This window comes from Bufo gargarizans, chromosome 8 (genome assembly GCF_014858855.1).
Source record: "Bufo gargarizans isolate SCDJY-AF-19 chromosome 8, ASM1485885v1, whole genome shotgun sequence".
NCBI lineage: Eukaryota > Metazoa > Chordata > Amphibia > Anura > Bufonidae > Bufo > Bufo gargarizans.
Window position 1 is genome coordinate 128,147,286 of NC_058087.1, and position 25,738 is coordinate 128,173,023.

General features: G+C 44.4%; 1 protein-coding gene across 2 annotated transcripts in view; it reads right to left on the reverse strand.

Annotated features, from left to right (window-relative positions):
* The window catches only part of NABP1 (nucleic acid binding protein 1), a 67,267-nt gene extending 57,395 nt beyond the window's left edge, over positions 1-9,872 (reverse strand). For both annotated transcript variants that reach the window (XM_044302873.1, XM_044302871.1), the window contains exons 1-2: positions 9,556-9,872; positions 9,240-9,378 (exon numbers count right to left, since the gene is read on the reverse strand). In XM_044302873.1, the coding sequence (XP_044158808.1) occupies positions 9,240-9,378; positions 9,556-9,646 (230 nt within the window). In that variant the 5' untranslated portion in view covers positions 9,647-9,872. The remainder of the gene's footprint in view (positions 1-9,239; positions 9,379-9,555) is intronic.
* Positions 9,873-25,738: the final 15,866 nt, after the last annotated feature.

A 25,738-nucleotide genomic window follows, 5' to 3' on the forward strand; every position in this document is an offset into this window, starting at 1 on the left:
TATTACTATCATTTTTTATTATCTATTATTATCTCTTATCATACATTTTTGTAACCTGAGGCCCATCAGTGTGTTCTTAATTTGTGCGATTGTGTGTATATGTTTTTTAGACTTGAAAAAGGGGTCTGCAGAACCCCGAAACGCGTTGTCACGATAACAATAAAAAAAACGATTTGTTTGTAAAAAAAACTCTGGTTGAGTTTTTGCGCCTACGGTCCACCCCTCCACTCGACCCCCAAGTCCAGTGGAAATATACCTTGTTCATTGACCCAGACGGCGGCTTGGCCCCGGCCAAAGGGGAACGCGGACGCAATCGGCAGCACCAACCAGCGACACGTAATCACTCTTATTCACCTCCATTTCAGTTGCAACAAACAACAGGTGAGCAGTACCACTCTTCCTGTTTTTTGGGAGGATCATCTTTTAACTTATTTACCCTATGAGCGCGTTTTTCTTCCCGTGGCCACATTTTACTCCCCTACTATTGAATCTAGAATCCAGTCTCATAATCAGTGGCTGCCATGCCTTCCCACTTTCGGATCCTGTATTGTAAAGGTCCTTCTTTCTATACAAACCCACAAGTTCACACATAGGTTGACAAGCTGAGACCAACAGAGCTAATGCTCGCTGAACATGCCTACCTGTTACAGTTTGGAAAGCTTACACCAGACCTTGTCTAGGTTATTATAGGCATTTATCTTTTATTCTTTTGTATTTGCTTGCATTTATATGGAATAAACCAAAGTAAAAACTTATTGAAACTAAACAGGTCCATGCAGAGTCCAGTCAGTACAGGTCTTACAGTTCAGCAATAAACAATAAGCCATTCTTTTCGCAAAGAATGGGCTTAGTGTGCCCTGTTAACATGTGCTAACTCATGCCAGGCTGCCATAATAGGGAAACCCGCTGGAATGTACTTCACTGTCTGCTTCCCTGATCCTGCCTGGATACACAGCAGCAGCTGCACCACTCCTCCCTATGAGGCTACCTGTACACGCATGTCAAAAACACCCAAGAAATCTGCACTATTTATCACAGTTTTGGTGTGTCTTCTGCGCGGTTTTTGGTGCAGATTTTTCTGTTTAACCCCTTTAATCCCAGAGGATTTTTTATTATTCGCTCCCAGACTTCCTGGAAACATAGCCTTTTTGATTTTTCTGTTCACATAGCCATATAAGGGTTTGTTTTTTGCGAGACAAGTTTTACTTTCTAATGGCACCGTTTACTTTACATATGGTGTAGTGGGTAGCTGGAAAAACAATTACAAAGGGGGCGGAATTGGAAAAAAAAGTTTTATGAGCTGCCCCTTTCATTCGGACTATGAGTCACTAGGTTCAAAACATGTCAACTATTTGACTCGGGCTCTGTGTCATGTTAAAAAATAAATTAAATTGACTTTTCAATAAATAATGATTTTTAATAGTTCAGCTTGGGTGCCAACATTTTTGCCTTATTAGAGAAGCATTGAACCTGTTGCCAAATCAGCTTTTTCTGGACACCAAGTATGGACATAAATTGGTGAGCGGAAATGTATTCATTATTTGTTTTTGGTATGATACAACTAACACCTGCAAGTGATGGCACAGACACAGATCCTGAGCCCGCACCATCATAGAACTGTAGTATGTCACTGAGGCCCAACTACATACTTGCAGCTATGTATTATTACAGTGCAGTGGGTAAGAAGCCTTTGGAGGAACTATGAAACATGTCTGATCTGCCAAAAGCAGAACTGAACAAGCCAATATGGTTGATATATACTGACTCATTATACCCCAAAAAATTTAAACCAATAATCAAGAATGGAGCAACCGCCCATAAATATCAACACCATGCAGTGCACAGTCCATACATAAAAACTGAGTTTTTCGGTCAATTATGAATTGTGTTATACTGACTCAGTATAAAGTGTAGCTTATTAATTTAAATCCCTGCTCATTCTATGCTTAGGAGAATCCCGACCAGTGATTGACTGCCATCTCTGAGCAAGGCCACCCACCGGACTCCTAAAGCCTCTTTTACACATAGCGTCGAGGGTGAAGGCCGGATGCGTTCAGGGTGCACAAGTAGACACGCAATTGCAATCAGTTTTATCTGCGATTGCGTTCCAATGTTTTGTTTTTTCCTGCGCGAGTGCAATGCGTTTTGCACGCGTGTGAGAAAAAACAATATGGTACCCAGACCCGAACCTGGACTTCTTCACTGAAGTTCGGGTTTGGTGTTCTGTAGATTTTATTATTTCCCATAATAACATGGTTATAATGGAAAATAATAGCATTCTTTAATATAGAATGCTAAGTACAATGTCATTTGAGGGTTAAAAAAAATAATAAAAACATAACTCCTCTCATTCACTTGATCGCGCAACCTGCATCGTCTTCTTTCAGGACCTGCAAAAGGACCTTTGATGACGTAATCGCGCTCACCACGTGGTAAGCGTGGCAACGTCAGCGCAGGTCCTGCTGAATGAAGATAGAAGGATCTTCTATCTCCATTCAGCAGGACTTGCGCTGATGTCACCGAGCTCACCACGTGGTGAGCGCGATTACGTCAAAGGTCCTTTTGCAGGTCCTGAAAGAAGAAGAAAAGACGATGCCAGCTGGGCAATCAAGTGGATAAAATGAGTAGTATAAAAAAATATTTTTCGAATAGGGCAAATGGCGTAACTGCCATTTTTTCATTGCTTCTATTACCCCGAAAATGTAATCAAAAAGTTTTAATTTATTTTTACACTATTTAGACATAAAAAACCTATACATATGTGGTATGGGTCGGTTTTGCCGCAAACAAAACACTGTGGGAACAAAGCCCGTAAAACTGTGGAGGAATTTGGAATTTTTTTTACCGCTTTCCACTACATTGTATGTGATATTACATGGTGGCATTAGAAAGTACAACTTGTCCCACACAAAATAAGCTATGTGAATGAAAATATAAAAAAGTTATAGCTCAAGGAAGATAAAAATAAAAATCTGCTGCACAGTAAAACAGCCCCTAGCGTCTAGTGTACTGACCTACTCCAATATGTCTAAGGGTCCATTCACACGTCCGTAAAATGGGTCTGTACCTGTTCCGCAATTTAGCGGAACGGGTGCAGACCCGTTCATTTTCAATGGGGCCGGAATGTGCTGTCCGCATACGCATTCGGTGCAGTGAAAATGTCTGACCGCTCCCTGCTCAGACATTTCCACTGCGCCTGCGCCGAATGCCACCGAACGCAGGCGCGAGATTTCAGACGCCAGAAGCAGGGGGAGGATCGAAATTACTAGGAGATGGGCGTGCTGGAGCAACGAGCTGGGCAGCAGTTTATGAAGGTAGACGGAGCCTCTAGGTGCTGAAAAGACACCCACATAGCACCTAGAGGCTCATTTGCATAAATATAAAAGTGCTTTTTTAAACAAAACGGCCGAACAGAATAAGATAATACTTAGCTTGTATTGTACATCAGACACTAGCGGATCACTAGTGTCTGAAAACGAAATGGGTGCAAAGCGAGTGGTAGAAACCCTTTAAGGACCAGTTCAGGTCTGAAGTCACTTTGTGGGGGTTACATAGTGGATATCCCCATAAATGACCCCATTGTAGAAACTACACCCCTCAAGTTACTTAAAGGGAACCTGTCACCGGGATTTTGGGTATAGAGCTGAGGACATGGGTTGCTAGATGGCTGCTAGCACATCCGCAATACCCAGTCCCCATAGCTCTGTGTGCTTTTATTGTGTCAAAAAACTGATTTGATACATATGCAAATTACCTGAGATGAGTCCTGTCCCTGACTCATCTCACATACAGGACTCATCTCAGGTTAATTTGCATATGTATCAAATCGGTTTTTTGACACAATAAAAGCACACAGAGCTATGGGGACTGGTTATTGCCGAAGTGCTAGCGGCCATCTAGCAACCCATGTCCTCAGCTCTATACCCAAAATCCCGGTGACGGGTTCCCTTTAAAACTGATTTTACAAACTTTGTTAACCCTTTAGGTGTTTCACACTAATTCAAGGAAAATGGAAATCAAATTTTTAAAATGTAACTTTTTGGGCAGATTTTCCATTTTAATATTTTTTCTTCTTTAACACAGAGGGTTAACAGCCAAACAAAACTCAATATTTATTACCCTGATTCTGCGGTTTACAGAAACACCCCACATGTGGTCATAAACTGCTGTATGGGCACACGGCAGGGATCAGAAGAAAAGACCCTATTTTGGAAACTAGGGGATAAGGTGCCAGTTTTATTGGTAGTATTTTTGATCATTCATTATAACATTTTATGGGGCAAAGTGACCCAAAAATTGGTCGTTTTAGCAGTTTTTATTTATTTATTTTCACAGTGTTCACCTGAGGGGTTAGTTCATGTGACATTTTTATAGAGCAGATCATTACGGACGTGGCAATACCTAATATGTATACTTTTTCTTATTTATTTAAACTTAACACAATAATAGCATTTTTTAAACCAAAAAAATTATGTTTTAAAGTATCTCCATGTTCTGAGAGCTATAGTTTTTTTTTTTGTTTTTTTTTTGAGCGATTTTCTTATATAGGGGCTCATTTTTTGCGGAATGAGGTGACGGTTTTATTGGTACCATTTTGTGGGACATACGCCTTTTTGATCACTTGGTGTTGCACTTTTCGTGATGTAAGGTGACAAAAATGGCATATTTTTTTTTTACACAGTTTCTATTTTTATTCTTTTATGGTGTTTATCGGACTGGGTGGATCGTGTGATATATTTATAGAGCTGACCATCACGGACACGGCAATACCAAATATGTCTATTTTTATATATATTTTTTTTATTCTTACTTGGAGATTTTATTTTTAACATGTGAAACCTATTTTTTATTTTTTTACCCTTTTCGTCCCCCATAAAGGTCATACAAAACCTCTGGGGGACATTAAACTTCCCCTTTTTTTCCACTACTGATTTCTTGATTTCTCTTGTAACTGGGGCCGACATAGTAGTCCCAGTTACAGGGGAAATACACCCCCCAGAAAGGCTGTACAGCACTATATAGCGCTGTACAGCCTCAGTGCAGGGCTAATCGAGGTCTGTGAAAGACCCGCCAGCTCCTGCACTCACCTGACTCCGGCGGTCACATGACCTCCGCGCCGGAACAGGAAGCGCATGTGAGCGCTGTGTATACAGCTATCTAGAAGGCAGGGACACCTGGGAATTGTCCCTGCCTTCTCTAAGGGTTGCCCTGCTGTCACTGACAGCAGGCAACCCGATCTGCAGCTGCACGATTAGCGTGCAGCTGCACAATTAGCATGCAGCTGCAATCTCTGAATGGACATTCAGAAACGCCTATTCAGAAATATAGATACACCTCCCGGACGTTTAGGCCTCTTTCACACGGGCGAGATTTCCACGCGAGTGCATTGCATGAGGTGAACGCATTGCACCCACACTGAATCCGGACCCATTCATTTCTATGGGGCTTTGCACATGAGCGGTGATTTTCACGCATCACTTTTGCGTAACATAAAAATTGCAGTATGTTCTATATTGTGCGTTTTTCACGCAACGCGGGCCCCATAGAAGTGAATGAGGCTGCATGAAAATCGCAAGCATCCGCAGGCAAGTGCGGATGCGGTGCGATTTTCACGCACGGTTGCTAGGAGATGATCAGGATGGGGACCCGATCTTTATTATTTTCCCTTATAACATGGTTATAAGGGAAAATAATAACATTCTGAATACAGAATGCATAGTACAATAGGGCTGGAGGGGTTAAAAAATAAAAATAAAATTTTACTCACCTTAATCCACTTGTTCGCGCAGCCCAGCTTCTCTTCTGTCGTCTTCTTTGAGGAATAGGACCTTTTAATGACGTCACTACGCTCATCATATGGTCCGTCACATGATCTTCTACCATGGTGATGGATCATGTGATGCGTGTAGTGACGTCATCAAAGGTCCTATTCCTCAAAGAAGACAGGAGAGATGCCAGCTGCGCGAACAAGTGGATTAAGGGGAGTTAAAAAAATAAATAAAAAATTAACCCCTCCAGCCCTATTGTACTATGCATTCTGTATTCAAAATGCTATTATTTTCCTTTATAACCATGTTATAAGGGGAAATAATACAATCTACACAACCTTGAACCCTAACTTGAACTTCTGTGAAGAAGTTTGGGTCTGGGTACCACATTCAGTTTTTTATCACGCGCGTGCAAAACACATTGCACTCCCGTTTTTATCGCGTAACGCAATCGCAGTCAAAACTGACTGCAATTGGGTACCTACTTGCGCGGGTTTGCCGCAACGCATCTGGACACGCTCGTGTGAAAGAGGCCTTATACTCAACGTGCGGATGGGAGGTGGTGAAAGGGAACCTGTCATCACCTTTATGCTAATAGAAGGAAGAGACTCCCACGGCGCAAAGGGGCCAATCTTTGGTGACGACACAAACTTGATTTAATAGCTTAGCAGGTGGTACCACCTGCTAAGCTATTAAATCAAGTTTGTGTGTCGTCACCAAAGATTGGCCCTTTTGCGCCGTGGGAGTTTCTTCCTTCTATTTGAATCTATCCGCCTTCTTGGAGATTCCAGGCATCCCTACGTGGAAATGCGTACATCCCTGGCTGCATGACCATCTGCCCTGGGAACCCATTACACCCCTTTCAAGCCTTCAGTGCCTATTGATCGCACAACCCATTAAGGTGAGCCTCCAATTTGGAGCACTTTGTTTGTTTATTTATCTGGACTGTACTACCCTATGATGCACCTTTTGTGTTTTTCATAGAGAAACACCGCCTGTTACGTTGAATCACCTTTATGCTGACGTCACTGAGGGCAGCATAAAATAGTGACAGAAATGCTGATTGCAGCGGTGTGTCACTTATGAGCTAAAAGTAAGTGGCTGCTGAGAACCAGCATCATAATCATTGCAGCCCCGGCCTCGAAAAGAGTCAAATCTACCTGAGAAGAGTCATCATGGTTATTCATAATCTCCTGCACTCCCCGCCCATCTGCTGAGAACACTAGGTAGAAGCCGGTCAGTCATCAGCAGGTGGGCAGGAATTCATGAATAACCAGGACTCTTCTCAGGTGGCAGTGACTCTTTTCCAGGCCCAGTCTGCAATGATTATGATTAGAGATGAGCGAATTTCATATTTTGAAATTCGTTCACGCTTCGTTTACTGGTAAAAGGTGAATTGCGTTACAACAGACCATAACGCAATTCTATGACAGAATGCCTTTAGAGGCATTCCATTATTCAATCCTTCATAATAGAAGTCTATGGGCTGTAAAACGGATCCGTCCTGGAGGGGGCACTGTGCATGCGCGGCCACCCTCCTCCCTTGACATTAATGTCAATGGGACTTCCGAAAATAGCCAAGTGATCTGCTCGGCTATTTTCAGCGCTCCCATAGAAATGAATGGAGGGTGGCCGTGCATGTGGATTTCTGTAAGTTTCCACTCCAAATCTGCCCCAAAAAATGCATGTGTTACTTGCTGGTTGTGTTGCGGATTTGCCGCACATCTCACTATTGCATTGCACAAACAAAACTCGCACAATTTCAAAATCCGCATGGATTAAAATGCAAAGTGAACATGAGATTTGTCTAATCTCGTACACGGTGCGGATTCTACATTACGTTGAGGGTCTTCTGCACAAGAATCCACACACAAAAAAAATGCACGTAATCCACAGTATGAGCAGGTAGTCTAAGGCCTCTTTCACACGAGCGTGATGGATTAGGTTCATATGCTTTCAGTGAAACGCGCACCAGTTTGCAAGAAAGTTCAGTCAGTTTTGTCTGCAATTGTTCTGTTTTTTTCCGTGTGAGTGCAATGAGTTTTGATGCGTTTTTCATGCGCGTGATAAAAAAAACTCAAGGTTTACAAACAGCATCTCCTAGCAACCATCAGTGAAAAACGAATTGTATCCGCACTTGCTTCCGGATGCAATATGTTTTTCACTGATGCCCCATTCACTTCTATGGGGTCAGGGCTGCGTGAAAAACGCTGAATACAGAACACTCTGCGATTTTCACGCAAAGCAGATCTGATGAGTGGAAAAAAAAAAAGCTCATGTGCACATACCCATCGAAATGAAAAGGTCAGGATTCAGTGCGGGTGCTATGTGTTCACATCATGCACTCTGCACCCACGCGGAAAACTCGTTCGTGTGAAAGAGCCCTAAGGGTAAGGCCACACGTTGCGCTTTTCTGATGCCGTTTTTGATGCCGCTATGGGATCTCTGAAAATAACTGAACGTGCTTACTCAATTTTCAAAATTTCCACAGAAGTGCATCCATACAAGTGCGGTGAACTCTCCTTCACTTTTGGGGGCCCATTCTGGAGATAGCGGTGGGACCCGCAGCTGACATTGGTGGCATATCCTGGGGATATACCATCTATGGATGAGATGGGAAAACCCTTTAAGAAAAGGTTACACATAACCATACAATACTGCAGGGAACAAAGTCACCCCCATCCCCAGGAAATCCATGGGGCCCAAGCACTATCACATCTCGGACAGTCAGGAGTCGGGACACACCACAATACAGGCCTTGCTGTATTGTCACCATCTCTGTCTCCCGCAGGTCACGGTCACTAAGCCAGAGCTTAAACATACTTCACAAACAAGTCATTAGGGAATCTGAAATAATAATATAAAATAGGAATCCCCCAGGTTTTCTTGGGGTCCTCTTTAACTTTCACCCAGCAGAATGTATGTTTCTGAAGAGATTTTTCCTTTCCTAATATGATCTATGTGACTTTGAGTTACTGACCAAGCACTGGCACTTTGGACCTGCCAGGCTTTATCACTGGCGCCTCGGACCTGCCAGGCTTTATCACTGGCGCCTCGGACCTGCCAGGCTTTATCACTGGCGCCTCGGACCTGCCAGGCTTTATCACTGGCGCCAAGGACCTGCCAGGCTTTATCACTGGCGCCAAGGACCTGCCAGGCTTTATCACTGGCGCCAAGGACCTGCCAGGCTTTATCACTGGCGCCAAGGACCTGCCAGGCTTTATCACTGGCGCCAAGGACCTGCCAGGCTTTATCACTGGCGCCAAGGACCTGCCAGGCTTTATCACTGGCGCCAAGGACCTGCCAGGCTTTATCACTGGCGCCAAGGACCTGCCAGGCTTTATCACTGGCGCCAAGGACCTGCCAGGCTTTATCACTGGCGCCACGGACCTCCCAGGTTTTATCACTGGCGCCACGGACCTCCCAGGTTTTATCACTGGTGCCTCGGACCTCCCAGGTTTTGTCACATACCCTCTTGTTAAGCGAATTATGTCTCCTGGCTGAATAAGGCTTCCAATTTCATCCCACACTGAGACTGTGATGCTGCCCGTTTTATCTGCCACCTTGCAGGACCTCACTTCATGACCATCTTTAGTTTTTGTAACTCTGCCTGTGTGAAAAATGGACATGAAAAACAAAACTGGAATTTAGTAATAGAAATACAAGTCTGATGAGCCAGAAGAGCAGTCAGCAGTGGTGGCCCAGCTGGACTGCTGCAGCCAGGGATGCCAGCTGTGCCCACGTGTCTGCTAAGCACGGGCCCTCTACACGAGGGGCACTCACTTACCTATCTCCAGGACAATAAAGATGACATTTAAGTTTTTCTGCCCGGTCTTAATGTCTTTAATGGACACGCAAGAGTCGTTTAGCACATTCATGGTGATTTATGAGCAGCACAAAGCATAACTTATTTCAGAGGGGTCTCTACAAGCAGCTGCACCCAGACTGACAAGTGCTCTATCGTGGAGCAAGAAACTCCTGAGGACGATCCCAGGAGCCGCTCCTCTACCACAAAGAAGGACACTTCCAAAAGTCAAGGCACAAATGCCTCCCGAATGGAGGTTTGTAGATGCTAGAATGGAGTTGTTCGAAGGAGGGTCGTGACGTCACTGATCACATGCTCCTTTGTGGTCACATGACCCAATGAGAGAAGCGCTGGCAAACACGGACTGCAGGAGCTTGTGGAAGGAGGAGGGGCTGCGTGCCTGCAAGCAGCCCTGTGAGGGAGGATGTGGTGCGTCCCGGACTACACAGAGGAGAGGCAGCATATGGAGCTCATATATCAGGGTGCAGGTCTGGGGAGGAAAGGAGAGCATGTGAAGCACTCGGGGGCAGTGGGGCTCATGGACTCCAGGCTATCTGGGTGGTGGAGTGGAATTTGGTGCGATTACAGACAGATCTGTGTAATATGGGATGGGGTGTAAATCTGCGAGGAGGGACACGTGGTGTATTCTGGGGACATGAGGGTGCAGGTCTGTGTATGGGGGCGTTATGGGGTGTAAATCTGTGAGGAGGGACACGTGGTGTATTCTGGGGACATGAGGGTGCAGGTCTGTGTATGGGGCGTTATGGGGTGTAAATCTGTGAGGAGGGACATGTGGTGTATTCTGGGGACACGAGGGTGCAGGTCTGTGCATGGGGGCTTTATGGGGTATAAATCTGTGAGGAGGGACACAAGGGTGTATTCTGGGGACATGAGGGTGCAGGTCTGTGTATGGGGGCTTTATGGGGTGTAAATCTGTGAGGAGGGACACGAGGGTGCAGGTCTGTGTATGGGGGCTTTATGGGGTGTAAATCTGTGAGGAGGGACATATGGTGTATTCTGGGGACATGAGGGTGCAGGTCTGTGTATGGGGGCTTTATGGGGTGTAAATCTGTGAGGAGGGACACGAGGGTGCAGGTCTGTGTATGGGGGCTTTATGGGGTGTAAATCTGTGAGGAGGGACATATGGTGTATTCTGGGGACATGAGGGTGCAGGTCTGTGTATGGGGGCTTTATGGGGTGTAAATCTGCGAGGAGGGACATGTGTATTCTGGGGACACGAGGGTGCAGGTCTGTGTATGGGGGCTTTATGGGGTGTAAATCTGTGCGCGAGGGCGCATGTTTATTCTGGGGACATGGGGGGTCTTTACGGGGTGTAAATCTATGAGTAGGGGCCATGTGGTGTATTCTGGGGGCATTAATGTTGAGCGAACTTGTGTTTTAAGTTTGGCGTCTAAAATTCGGGTTATCGAAGAATCGCGTTATGGATTCACATTTTCGTTGAGCTTTCAGCTCATCTGAATCAATAAGTACAGTAGGCAGGAGCTTCACTGCCCATAATTGGGATTTTTATTTTTTTTATTTTAAAGGGAGTCTGTCACCTACATAACATGTTTTTAAACTGATGATATAGCTCTGTGGGAGGCAGATCCATAACACTGATGGTACCCATGTTTAGTTTTTCAGAGGCTCCAAAGTACCTAAAATGAAGTTTTAAAAATATGCAAATTACCTATCGCAGGTGCACAGGGGTGGAGAGTGTACTGCAAGTGCCCAGTGCTCCCCGCCTTACTTGCGCCTGACTCTCCTCTGTATCGTCCGGCCAGCCCTGTATCCTTGCGGCGTCATTCTCATCACCATTCATAATCTAGTGCCTGTTCGCTTCACCGCCGGGTCCAGGCATGCGCAGTACATTGCCCACTGTGGGCAGAGGCATACTGATATGCCGTGTGCATGCGCCAGTTACGTACACCGGCAGTAAAGCGCACAGGCTCTGGATTATTGGAGACAAAAATGACCCAGCAAGGATACAGGGCTGGCCGGACGATACAGAGGGGAGACAGGAGCAAGTAAGGCAGGGAGCACTGGGCACTTGCAGCACACTCTCCACCCCTGGGCACTTGCGATAGGTAATTTGCATATTTTTAAAACTTCATTTTAGGTACTTTGGAGGCTCTGAAAAACTAAACATGGGTACCATCAGTGTTATGGATCTGCCTCCCACAGAGCTATATCATCAGTTTAAAACATGTTATGTAGGTGACAGACTCCCTTTAACCATTTTTTTTTAGTTCTTCTGATCATCTGATAGAACATAAAAATAGAAAGCACAGAGATGTGAATATAGGGTACTTTCACACTTGCGGCAAAGGATTCCGGCAGGCAGTTCTTTCGCCGGAACTGCCTTTCGGATCAGTCAAACGCATGCAAACTGATGGCATTTGTCAGACGGATCAGGATCCTGATCCGTATGACAAATGCATTGAGATGCTGGATCCGTCTCTCCGGTGTCATCCGGAAAAACGGATCTGGCATTTTTTTTTTTTCAATTTTTTTTTTCCGGTATGAGCATGCGCAGACCGCAATGCCAGATCTGTTTAGCTGGAACACCCAATGCATGTCAATGGGAAAAATGCTGCATCCGGCAAGTGTTCCAGAATTTTGGACGGCGATAAAACTGCGGCATGCTGCAGTATTATCTCCGTCCTGAAAAGTCAAAGACGGGGCTTGTGGTGCGGCCCTTCCTGGGCTTTGGCATAAATCCTCAGGTGGAAGCTGCCACGGGCAGCGTCCGTGCGAAATCTTGCAAGAGGACGCCGGGTCACATGAGCGAGGGCAAACGAGATTCTTGGTGGGCTCGAGATCTCAAGGAGCACTGCTGGACCAGTCACTTCCCCCTAGGCAACAAGCGGTTTAAAAACTGGAGGGAAAGGACTCTTGGCAGTGTCTCCTCATTTCTTCGGGATGTCGAGGCCCAGTGAGTCCGATAACATGTGCAAGTCTGCAAAACTGACAAAGGCCCTCAGCCTGGTGAATCCTCCTCCCCTGTATCTTGGTGACCTTATATTTGCTCACTCAGTGGAGGTGATATGATGCTAATACACCATAAGGTGGTGGGGTTTCTCTTAGTTTAGCTATCTGCTGCTTCCTCCTGATTATAGGTCAGGGATGCTCAAAAGGCAGCTGAAGGATCTCAGCATATTAAAAAGTGTTCCATATGCAAGAAAAGTCTATCTCCGACCTAGACATAAAAAGTCTCTGCTCCTAATGAAGAAATTCTGCTTTTGGCGCTCCAAACCCTGATCAAGGCAACTTGAGGATCCCAGTGCAGCGCATGAGAAAACTACCATATGTAGTACTCCATGTGAAAACCTTATTTAGACCATCAACTCTTCCAATTACACCTGTACTGAATTCGACAAGTTTTGATAGTTTGTTCCTCTATTACTCCTGGAAATGTGTAACGACTGCTGTGAGCATGTTAGAGAAGTTTTGAAACTCAAGTTGCCTTGATTGGTTTTGGAGCGCCAAAAGCAGTATTTTCCCTATGGCCCATGACAGCACCACCGGAGAGAGGAGGATCCGCCCCACAGAGACAGGAAACCTGCAGGATAAAATGGGCGGACATACTCCTCCTCTTCAGTGTGGTTTCCTTTCTCTGATGGGAAGCCTGCAGTATCAACATGCTGGATCCTTTCCTCTTGTGGCTCCCCACTAACCTGCGATCCCTGGTAAGTAGCGGTGGTGCGCTGGCAGGCAGAAGCACAGCTGAGCTCCGGAGGGGGCGATCGATGTGCGGGGATACTGGAGACGGCGGCACGTGTTATGTGGATGAAGATGCCGGCCACCAGGGGGAGGTAGAGGAGCGGCTCCGGCTGTGAGCAGGCCGTGGAGCGCTCCTAAAGTCACATGACCGGCCTCTGAACGGACAGGTTAGTGTGCCTGACTACAGATGCAAGCCCTTGGTGGTGGGGTGCCCACATTCAGGGAACTTCCTTCCAGGGTCGTTGGCAACCTCTACAAAAAGCAGAGTCCTCCAATCTGAAAGAATTGATGGCGGACAGCCTTGCGATGAGGGCCTTTCTCCCAAAGATAGAAGGAAAGGACCTAAGGATTCTTTCAGACAACAGGACTGTAGTCTCCTATTTAATCAGACAGGGAGGGACAAGATGCAGAGCTCTCATGGAAGAAGCTTATGTCACTCTGAGTCTGGCAGAAAGGATATGCACCTCTATATTGGCAGTCCACATCAAAGGGGTAGAAAACAAACAGGCGGATTTCCTGAGCCGCCATACCCTGTCCCAGGGGGAATGGTCCCTAGACCCTATTGTGTTTCAGAGGATAGTAGATCTTTGGGGTATCTCCGAAATTGACTTATTTGCTACCCACAAGAAGGTGCCAAATTTATATTCCCTGAGCAGCGCGGGATCCCTCTGTGGGATAGACGCCCTGACGCAGGAGTGGAATTTCCGCCTGGCTTATGCCTTTCCCCCTCTTCCCCTGATTCCCCGGGTTTTACGGAAGAGCGGGCCACAGTAATCCTAATTGCCCCCTTCTGGCCCAGGAAGTCCTGGTTCACGGGACTCCGGACCATGTCAATCGCCGATCCCTGGGTGCTTCCAACGGTCCAGGGACACTTAACGGCCTGGATTTTGAGAGGTGGTTATTAGAAAAGGAAGGTTTCTCAAATGCCTTAGTTTCTACCCTCCTAAAAAGTAAGAAAGAGGTTACAGTAAGGATTTATAGCTGAGTTTGGCACAAGTTCTTAAATTTTGCCCAGATCCAGTTAAGTAACATTCTTTTGGTTGCTCCTTTACATTCTATCCTTGAGTTTCTTCAGAAGGGTCTAGAAATGGGTCTATCAGTCAGTACCCTGAAAGTTTAGGTTTCTGCCCTGTCTGTTCTATTTAATCACAACATAGCCAGTAGCCCTTGGGTTTCCAGGTTTTTTAGAGCCGTGGAGAGGTCTTCTTTAGTGGTACCTCCCCCCGGAGTCTAGAGGTGGTATTTAAAGCTTTATCTAGGCCCCCCCCCCTTTGAACCCATTAATTCTATTTCAATGAAGCATCTTGCCCTTAAGCTATTCGTTTTGATTGCTTTGACTTCTGCTCGCAGGATTGGTGAGATCCAACCCATCTCCATCAACCCTCCGTACACTTTAATCTTAGAGGACAAAGTTATCATCCGTCCTGACCCGGCTTTTCTTCCAAAAGTCGCTACCAAATTCCACCGCTCTCAGGAGATTCTTCCTACTCTCTGTCAAAATCCTTCCTCAGAGGATGCCAAGAGAGCCCTTTTGGCCTATCTGTCCTCTACCTCTTCCTGGCGGAAGTCTTCTTCACTCTTCCTGCAGTTTCAGGGGAGGAACAAAGGTTCTGCTGCCTCAAAGAGTTCTATATTTCGGTGGGTCGTGTCGGCCATTTCCTTATCCTACCTTTCTTCATGGTTATCTCCCCCGGTGGGCCTGAGGGCCCACTCGACCAGGGCGGTGGCTGCTTCCTGGGCTGAGAGGTCCTCGGTTCCTATTGAGAAAATTTATGAGACAGCAACCTGGTGTTCCCCTTCAACCTTTTTTAAGCACTATAGGTTGGACTCGAACTTTTCTGGTGATCCTTCCTTCGGTAAAGGGGTTCTCTCAAAGAAAATAGGTGCCTTCGGGTGTGCAGCCGCAGGATGAAGATCCAATGTAGAAGGTTGTCTAGTCCCTCTTCACTGACCGTTGCATAAAAGAATTAAGAAAATGGTATTACTTACCGGTAATTAGATTTTACAGAGCCCATGACAGCACCCATGAGCATCCCATACTGCACGGGTGTTGTAAAAATATTTATATTATATATATATATATATATATATATATATATATATATATATATATATATATATATATAATTTTTTTTTTTTTTTTTTTTTTACAACACCCGTGCAGTATGGGATGCTCATGGGTGCTGTCATGGGCTCTGTAAAATCTAATTACCGGTAAGTAATACCATTTTCTTCAGTCTTTTATGCAACGGTCAGTGAAGAGGGACTAGACAACCTTCTACATTGGATCTTCATCCTGCGGCTGCACACCCAAAGGCACCTATTTTTTTTTTGTTTGATATGACTACAGTAGAGTTGTGCCTACCATAGCAAAACTATAAAATGTGAGCCTCTAATCACTAAGCACTTTTGGTCCTATTAAAGAGCTAGGACGTACCACCCTATTGTGCCCTATTTTCTTGAGCCTTAGGCACGTCCACTCCGCATTGAATCTTTGCTCCTAATGTCTGGATAAACTATCTGAAAAATCGCCCTCTTTATTAGACAATATCAGAACTATAATCAAGGAGCAAGTAACCAGCGCAGTGGATTGCAGGATGGCATCCATGTGTCAGAAACCTTCCACCTCTGCTGCGTTATCCCCTCTTTCTGAAATAGACCCTCAAGAGGAGGAATTTCATGGAGTGGGAGGCCGCCTGCTTCTTTTAGCAGACACCCGCAGCTCATGTCCGCAACCAGCAGTAATGCAGATCGCGGACATTTAACCCCTCAGATGCCGGGGGTCAATCCTGACCACGGCATCTGAGTGCACTTAAACCGGAAGTGCACACTTTCAGTGGTGCTTCGGCTCCCCCATGTGGCGATCAGAGGAGCCGGAGCCTGTATGCAACAGCCCCTGTCTTTATGAATGACAGGAGGCTGCTGCATAGTATTTCCTATGGAGCCCTTGCCTGTAATAGGGCTCCATAGGAAAGTAGTAAAATCATCATAGATTCCAATGTAAGTGCATTGGAGTCTATGATAATAGCAATCAGATGATTGATTGTTATAGTGTAAAAAAATAAATTCAAATCATCCCCCTTTTCCAAAAATAAAAGAACTAAAAAAAATACACATCATGGGTGTCGCGATGTGCCAAAACGCCCATAGTATAAAATATTCCCCATACGGCAAAACAGAAAAAAGTGTCCAAATGGCTGATTCGCCGTTTTTGCGCGCTTCATTTTCTAACAAAATATTAAAAAGTGATCAAAAAGTCATACATACTCCAGAATGGTATAAATAAAGTTCAGATCACCCTGCAAAAAATGAACTCCCCCCTTCCCCATTCAGTTCTGTACACATAATTACAAAAAAGTTATAGGGGTCAAAATATGGGGACAAAAAAAAAAAATATTTTTTGTCCTACTTTCAATTTTTATTTTTTTTTCAAAACGCAAGAAAAACGATACATATAAGGTATCGCCGGATTAGTACTGACCTGTAGAATAAAAATAACCGGTCAGTTTTATCACACATCGAACGTCGTAAATTTAAAAATAAAGTAAAACTGGTGAAATTGCTTTTATTTAGCAACTTCACCGGATTTGGAATTTTTATTTCCCGCTTCCCACTACATCATATGCAAAAGTTATGGCTCTATTTTGGCTGAGCAGGTGGGTTTTATACCTGGTAGGGAAGGGAAAAACAACATAATCAGGGTTATAAATATTATACAAATAGCTACCAAATCCAATTCTCCATTGGCTATATTAAGTATGGACGCTGAGAAAGCGTTTGACAGAGTGGATTGGCTCTTTATGACTCAAACGTTGTCAAACTTTGGAATCTCATATACATTCATGCGTGGGGTTATGGCAATGTACTATAATCCTACAGCGTGCATCCTGGTGAATGGCACCCTATCTCCGGTATTCGCAATCTCAAACGGCACACGCCAAGGATGCCCCCTTTCTCCCTTACTGTTTGTATTGGTCATAGAAAAGCTTCTTCAATCGCAGATGATGTACTCCTACTTATCACCAACCCAGCCTTTCCAGCAATTATGTCTACTCTCCAGACCTACCACTCGCTATCCAATTTTTTGGTGAATTTATCTAAATCCACAGTCCTAAATGTGACCCTGAGGGCGAAAACTATGGCCTCTTTACAAAAAACCACCCCTTTTCAATGGACTAATGAATCTATAGTATTCTTAGGGATAACTTTGACCCCGGACTTCTCAAACTTGTTTCGGGACAACTTCCAACCATTGCCAAAACGTTTAGAGGATCTGTTGGGTTCTTGGGATATTCCATTTATTTCATGGTTCGGGCGAAGAACACTGATTAAAACAATACTGCTGCCCACTGTTCTTTACTATCTGCAAGCATTGCCAATACCAATCCCAAAGGCTTATTTTGTAAAAATGCAAGGAATCTTATCAAAATTCCTATGGGGTGGTAAGAGATGTAGGCTACCTCTCACTCTTATGGTGCAACACCCTAGGAACGGGGGACTTGGTATTCCAGATCTATATACCTACCATAAGGCAGTCATTGCACTTAGATGCCTAGAATGCCTAAGACCCTATTCAGAACGGTTTGACCTAACTACAGAAGATAGTATGTTAAATCTCCCACTTCACTCCCTCATTTTCTTGGACCAATCCCCAAAACATGCTAAATTACAAACATATAATATCATCACTAAATATTCTTTGGACATGTGGAAAGACTCTAAATGTAAAAAACATCTATTAACTAATTATCTCGCCCTGATGCAAGTTCGGGATGTATTTTGCCACTCCTCAACCCAGTTCTGGGAAACCATATCTGACAGAGCCAAAGCTGTTGCCACTCCGGTTTTGTCGCTATGTCCAGATAATGATGTCCCAACTTTCGAAGACCTGGAAAAACACCCTACGGTGGCATGCCTTTCAAGTTACCAAAAAGCTCATTTTATTCCCTTTATGAAATCCCACCTTAAAAATCTCAATGTACCATTAGAAAAATCCGTTTTTGAGAAAATGGCTCTGCAATTAAAAGACTCAAAGGGAAAAGTATCTAAATTATATAGCCTTCTATTGGCCCTATCACGCCCGGACAAGGTTTCTTTCATATCAAAATGGGAGAGTGAGCTAAATATCCAGTTCTCAGCAAAGGAAATACATAGTGTCCTGAAGGCTCCTCATAGGGTGTCCAGGTGTGTCAAACTACAAGAGAATAGCTATAAGGTACTTACTCAATGGTACTATACGCCACAAAGAATTGACCGCATGTTTCCTGAATGCAGCCCAAACTGCTGGAGATGTGAGCGGGACATACAGTCATGTGAAAAAATTAGGACACCCTTTGAAAGCATGTGGTTTTTTGTAACATTTTTAATAAAAGGTTATTTCATCTCCGTTTCAACAATACAGAGAGATTAAAGTAATCCAACTAAACAAAGAAAACTGAAGAAAAGTCTTTTCAAGATCTTCTGTAAATGTCATTCTACAAAAATGCCTATTCTAACTGAGGAAAAAGATAGGACACCCTCACATGTATTCCCTCTTAAATTGGCTCAGATCTCACACAGGTATATCACACCAGGTGCACATAATTAGTAGATCGTTACTCTGCATGTTGAATGAGGCTTGCCCTATTTAAACCTCAGACATTTAGTTTGGTGTGCTCCTGACTGTTGAAGTGAGAGTGAGCACCATGGTGAGAGCAAAAGAGCTGTCAGAGAACTTCAGAAAAAAGATTGTAGCAGCCTATGAGTCTGGGAAGGGATTTAAAAAGATCTCAAAAGATTTTGAAATCAGCCATTCCACTGTCCGGAAGATAGTCTACAAGTGGAGGGCTTTCAAAACAACTGCCAACATGCCCAGGACTGGTCGCCCCAGCAAGTTCACCCCAAGAGCAGACCGCAAGATGCTAAAAGAGGTCTCCAAAAACCCTAAAGTGTCATCTCGAGAACTACAGCAGGCTCTGGCTACTGTTGATGTAGAAGTACATGCCTCTACAATCAGAAAGAGACTGTACAAGTTTAACTTGCATGGGAGGTGTGCAAGGAGGAAACCTTTGCTTTCCAAGAGAAACATCGAGGCCAGACTGACATTTGCCAGAGATAAAGTTGACAAAGACCAGGACTTCTGGAATAATGTTCTTTGGACAGATGAGTCCAAAATTGAATTATTTGGACACAACAGCAGAGGACATGTTTGGCGTAAACCAAACACAGCATTCCAAGAAAAGAACCTCATACCAACTGTGAAGCATGGAGGTGGAAGTGTCATGGTTTGGGGCTGCTTTGCTGCAGCAGGACCTGGTCAGCTCACCATCATAGAATCCACGATGAATTCTACTGTGTATCAGAAGGTGCTTGAAGAACATGTGAGACCATCAGTTAGAAAATTAAAGCTGAAGCGGAACTGGACCATGCAACATGACAATGACCCAAAACATACTAGTAAATCAACCAAAGATTGGCTGAAAAAGAAGAAATGGAGAGTCCTGGAATGGCCAAGTCAAAGTCCAGATTTGAATCCCATTGAGATGCTGTGGGGTGACTTGAAAAGGGCTGTACGTGCAAGAAACCCCTCAAACATCTCACAGCTGAAAAAGTTCTGCATTGAGGAGTGGGGTAAAATTTCCTCAGACCGATGTCGAAGACTGGTAGATGGCTACAAGAACCGTCTCACTGCAGTTATTTCAGCCAAAGGAGGTAACACTCGCTATTAGGGGCAAGGGTGTCCTATCTTTTTCCTCAGTTAGAATAGGCATTTTTGTAGAATGACATTTACAGAAGATCTTGAAAAGACTTTTCTTCAGTTTTCTTTGTTTAGTTGGATTACTTTAATCTCTCTGTATTGTTGAAACGGAGATGAAATAACCTTTTATTAAAAATGTTACAAAAAACCACATGCTTTCAAAGGGTGTCCTAATTTTTTCACATGACTGTAGGCACCCACAGCCATTTATGGTGGAACTGCACTAGGATTGCTTCCTACTGGCGTAAGATATGTAATGTCATTTCTGAGGTTTGTAAGCTGCCTTTTCCGGTCTCTCCGAAGGTGTGCCTCTTTGGGGTGTTCGGGGATTTCAGGTGCCCTAGAGACACGCAAAGGTTGAGTCAGATTCTATTGGCAGCATTCAGAATACTCATCCCAGTTTACTGGAAAAAGACTGATACCCCCATTAAAACAATGGATTAATAGATGTGATCAATTGTACCGCCTTGAGCAGATAGCTCACTGGGAAGCCCGAACACCACACACATTTGAGGCGATTTGGAAACCTTGGAAGAATTATAGAGGTTTTTCAAACTGAAAAGAATAGCAATATGGTTTGTGAATATCAGTGATATTGTTGCAATACTTTGGACCCAGTACTACCTTTCTGTAACATAATAGTTGCCTTCCCTCAGACCTTTCTACCTCCCTCCTTGTTTCTCTTTGTTATTGTTTGATTTGATTTTTCCCATTTGATTGTACTGTATCAGATGTATTCTTATATTGGATTGCAGGATAGCATCCATGTGTCAGAAACCTTCCACCTCTGCTGCGTTATCCCCTCTTTCTGAAATAGACCCTCAAGAGGAGGAATTTCATGGAGTGGGAGGCCGCCTGCTTCTTTTAGCAGACACCCGTAGCTCATGTCCGCAACCAGCAGTAATGCCGATCGTGGACATTTAACCCCTCAGATGCCGGGGGTCAATCCTGAACACGGCATCTGAGTGCACTGAAACCGGAAGTGCACACGAGTGTACGTCCTAACTGTTGTAAAACCAATAAAAATTATTTTAAAACAAACACAAGTTATGGCTCTGGGAAGGCGGGGAGCGCAAAACTAAAAAATTAACTCCGGGCCTGAAAGGGTGAAACATAGAGGATTCCAAGCAGCCTAAATCAGTTCAAGACCTTATGTTTAAAGGATTGAGGGAAGCGAGAAAGTGTTCCCTCTCCGTTCTTAAATTACAAAACTTATAAAGAAAAAATGGGCGGACCCAGAGAAAAAAAAACAGTATCCTTTCTCAGAAGATGCCATCCTCTGGGATAAATGCCCTAAAAAGTAACTTGTCTGCCTCCCCTTTGAGGATGTCGGTCTTCTTAGGGATCCAATGGACAAAGAGTGAAGCCCTATTACAAAGATCTTGGGAAGCTTCAATGGTCATATTTAGACCTAGTGTAGCAGCCACTTATACTGCACATTCCATGTCCATCTGGATCAGTCAGATGGAGGAACATCTAATGGCAGGAATTCAAAGAGAAAATATAATTGCATCTTTGCCTATGTTAAAACAGGCAGCGAAGTTCCTGGCAGATGCTTCAGCTGAGGGTCCATTCATACGTCCGCAAATGGGTCCGCATCTGTTCGGCAATATCGGGAAGGTGCGGACCCATTCGTTCTCTGGGGCCGGAAGAGATGCGGAGAGCACACTATGTGCTATCCGTATTTCCAGAGTGCGGCCCCGAACTTCCGCGCTGCAGCTCCGCCCAAAAATTTGACCATGTCCTATTTTTGTCCGCAATTGCGGACAAGAGTAGGCAGTTGTATGGAGGTGCCGTACGGGTGTATTGCGGATTCGCAATACACCCTGGATGTGTGAATGGACCCTGACTCTGTAAAGCTGGCTGCAAGATCTGTAGCTCTCTCTAATGCCACTAGGAGAGCGGTATGGTTTATGGTCATGTTCGGGTGATGCAGCTGGTATCCTTTGTGAGGGGGATACACTTTTCGGCGCAGTTCTAGATGATATTTTGGAGAAGGTTACTAATAGGAAAAAAAGATTTCAAAATTCTTTCAGCAAAGATGGAATTTTGGTCCATCCCAGAACAGTACAGCTATGCCTGACGACGGCCTGGACCTTGAACGGGATTTACTGAAAGAAAGGTCTTTCTGATGCGGTAATTTCCACCATTTTAAGTAATCTGACTCCCATTACATCTAAAATATATCGTAGAGCCTGGGAAGCTTTTCTAAAATTCTCTAAAGTTAGTTTAGGAAGATCAGAAACCTTTAAATTTGTCAGTTATCCTAGATTTCCTTCAGGCAGGTCTAGATAAGGGGTTAAAAGTCAGTACCATTAAAGTACATGTGGCTGCTGACCTTTTTACTTTTTTTGTTATTAATCGAAATTTAACTATTTTTTTGCAAAAAATGACATTTTTCACTTTCAGTTGTAAAATTTTGCAAAAAAAGACGACATCCATATATAAATTTTTCGCTAAATTTATTGTTCTACATGTCTTTGATAAAAAAAAAGTTTGGGTAAAAAAAAATGGTTTGGGTAATAGTTATAGCGTTTACAAACTATGGTACAAAAATGTGAATTTCCACTTTTTGAAGCAGCTCTGACTTTCTGAGCACCTGTCATGTTTCCTGAGGTTCTATTTTTTTTGTCACAAGTTAGCGGAAAATGATAACTTTTTTTTTTTCTAACAAACTCTCATATTCCACTAACTTGTGACAAAAAATAGAAACTTCCATGAACTCACTATGCCCATCATGAAATACCTTGGGGTGTCTTCTTTCCAAAATGGGGTCACTTGTGGGGAAGTTATACTGCCCTGGCATTTTAGGGGCCCAAATGCAGAGTTCATAGAAAAAAAAAATAATTGGCACAAGTTAGCGGAAATTGATTATATATATATATATATATATATATATATATATATATATATATATATATATATATATAATTTTTATTATTTTTTATTTTTATTTTTTTCTTCTCACAAAATCTCCCTTTCCGCTAACTTGAGACCAAAATTTCAATCTTTCATGGACTCTCAATATGCCCCTCAGCGAATACCTTGGGGTGTCTTCTTTCCAAAATGGTGTTATTTGTGGGGTGTTTGTACTGCCCTGGCATTTGAGGGTCTCCGCAATCATTACATGTATGGCCAGCATTAGGAGTTTCTGCTATTCTCCTTATATTGAGCATACAGGTAATGAGATTATTTTTTTTCGTTCAGCCCAACATCCATACCCACTTAGCTCGTATGCCCTGGCAAACACGATTTCTCCAGTCACATCAATCGATGTGATGAATAAATCATTGCCGGGATTTTTTATATTTTTTTATATACACAAAGTGTTTGCCAAAGCATATGAACACTGCCACTTCCTCAGCTCATATGCCTCGGCAAACGTATCTTTTACTGCAGAGGAGAAATCTCGTCTTGCAGCGCCGCATACACCGACTTGTGTGTAATCTGACAGCAGCGCAATGCTTCTGTCAGAATGCATATCAGTGCTGCAGCTAGTCGATCGGTTGGTCCACCTGGAAGGTAAAAACAAAACAAAAAAGAAAAAACCAGGCCGCAACGCAATAAATTTTATTAACTTTATAATAACTTTAGAACAGAACATATAAACTTTATTTAACTTTTGAAACTGAACGTTAACTTTTTTGCTTACTGGTGTGTTTTTTTTTTTGTTTGTTTTTTACCTCTCCTTCCCCATGGGACAATGTGCAAAGCGCAAATCGCCCAAAGATGTGGCGAAGTGCGTTATGCACTTTGTCCCAGGTGAAAGAGGTTTGCAGCAGCTGTGTGTGAATGGGCCCTAATAGCCCTGTGTGCCTGTCCTGTGAGATGTGATCCCTATGCTAGGTGTACCTGTGTGTGGTACTTCTGGAAACGCTCTCCAAAGCATAGGGCAGGGTGGTCAGGACAGAAATAGCGGGTGTCACGCCTTATTCCACTCCTGCTACAGACACGACATCTTTTTCGGGGCGACGGTTGGGTTGAGGTACCAGGAACGACACTGGGGAAACGTCGCTCGTGTAGACGGCTAACTACACTGGTGGATGGGGCCACGGAACCTCCTGGATACAGGAGGTTCTCGATGATCTCTTCCTGAAATTTGAGGAAGGATCGTGTTCTCCCAGCCTTACTGTAGAGAACAAAACTATTATACAGAGCCAATTGAATTAAATATACACACACCTTCTTATACCAGCGTCTGGTGCGTCGGGAAACTAAATACTGAGACAACATCTGGTCATTGAAGTCCACCCCTCCCATGAGCAAATTATAGTTGTGGAAACAGAGGGGCTTTTCAATGACACTGGTTGCTCGCTCAATTTGGATTGTCGTGTCTGCGTGAATGGAGGAGAGCATGTAAACGTCACGCTTGTCTCTCCATTTCACCGCGAGCAGTTCTTCATTACACAAGGCAGCCCTCTCCCCCCTTGCAAGACGGGTGGTAACGAGCCGTTGGGGGAAGCCCACGCAACTAGTTTGCGCGGTGCCACAGCAGCCAATCTGTTCTAGAAACAAATGCCTGAAGAGGGCCACACTTGTGTAGAAATTGTCCACATAAAGATGGTACCCCTTGCCAAATAAGGGTGACACCAAGTCCCAGACTGTCTTCCCACTGCTCCCCAGGTAGTCAGGGCAGCCGACCGGCTCCAGGGTCTGATCTTTTCCCTCATAGATCCGAAATTTGTGGGTATAGCCTGTGGCCCTTTCACAGAGCTTATACAATTTGACCCCATACCGGGCGCGCTTGCTTGGGATGTATTGTTTGAAGCCAAGGCGCCCGGTAAAATGTATTAGGGACTCGTCTACGCAGATGTTTTGCTCTGGGGTATACAAATCTACAAATTTCTGGTTGAAGTGGTCCATGAGGGGCCGAATTTTGTGGAGCCGGTCAAAAGCTGGGTGGCCTCTGGGACGGGAGGTGGTGTTATCACTAAAATGCAGGAAACGCAGGATGGCCTCAAATCGTGCCCTGGACATGGCAGCAGAGAACATGGGCATGTGATGAATTGGGTTCGTGGACCAATATGACCGCAATTCATGCTTTTTGGTTAGACCCATGTTGAGGAGAAGGCCCAGAATTTTTTTTTTAATTCGGAAACTTGGACTGGTTTTCACCTGAAAGGCTGGGCATAAAAGCTTCCCGTGTTTGCGGATATAAATTGAGTGGCATACCGGTTTGTCTCTGCCACAACTAAGTCCAAGAGCTCCGCAGTCAAGAACAGCTCAAACAAATCCCAGGGCCAAACCGATCTGAGCTGTCTCAACCTGAACTCCAGACTGGGCGGTGAAAGGGGGAACTAATGGTGCGGCTGAAGTTGGGGACTGCCAATCAGGATTTGCCAGCACCTCAGGGATTCTAGGGGGTCTACGGGCCTGTCTGTGCGGTGGCTGCGACGGTGTAACTACTGCACGTGCCACCGTACCAGCTTCAACTGCCCTTCTGGTGCTTGCCACTTCACCATGTTGTATGGCAGTGCTGGTACTAGGTCCAGGGAGGGCTGCGCTGCTGGTTTATGCCTCACCATGTAATCCGACAGCGCCAGCCCCACTCTGCTGCCCTTGAAGCGGATCCTGCGCAACCTGTGGTCTAGCAACACTGGGCCGGGCATGCCTGGTGGTATCAGGGACCTCAACCTCCTCGTCCGAACTTTGTGTCAGACTGCTCTCTACAGGTTCATGTTCTGACCCGCTAGATTCATCAGATGA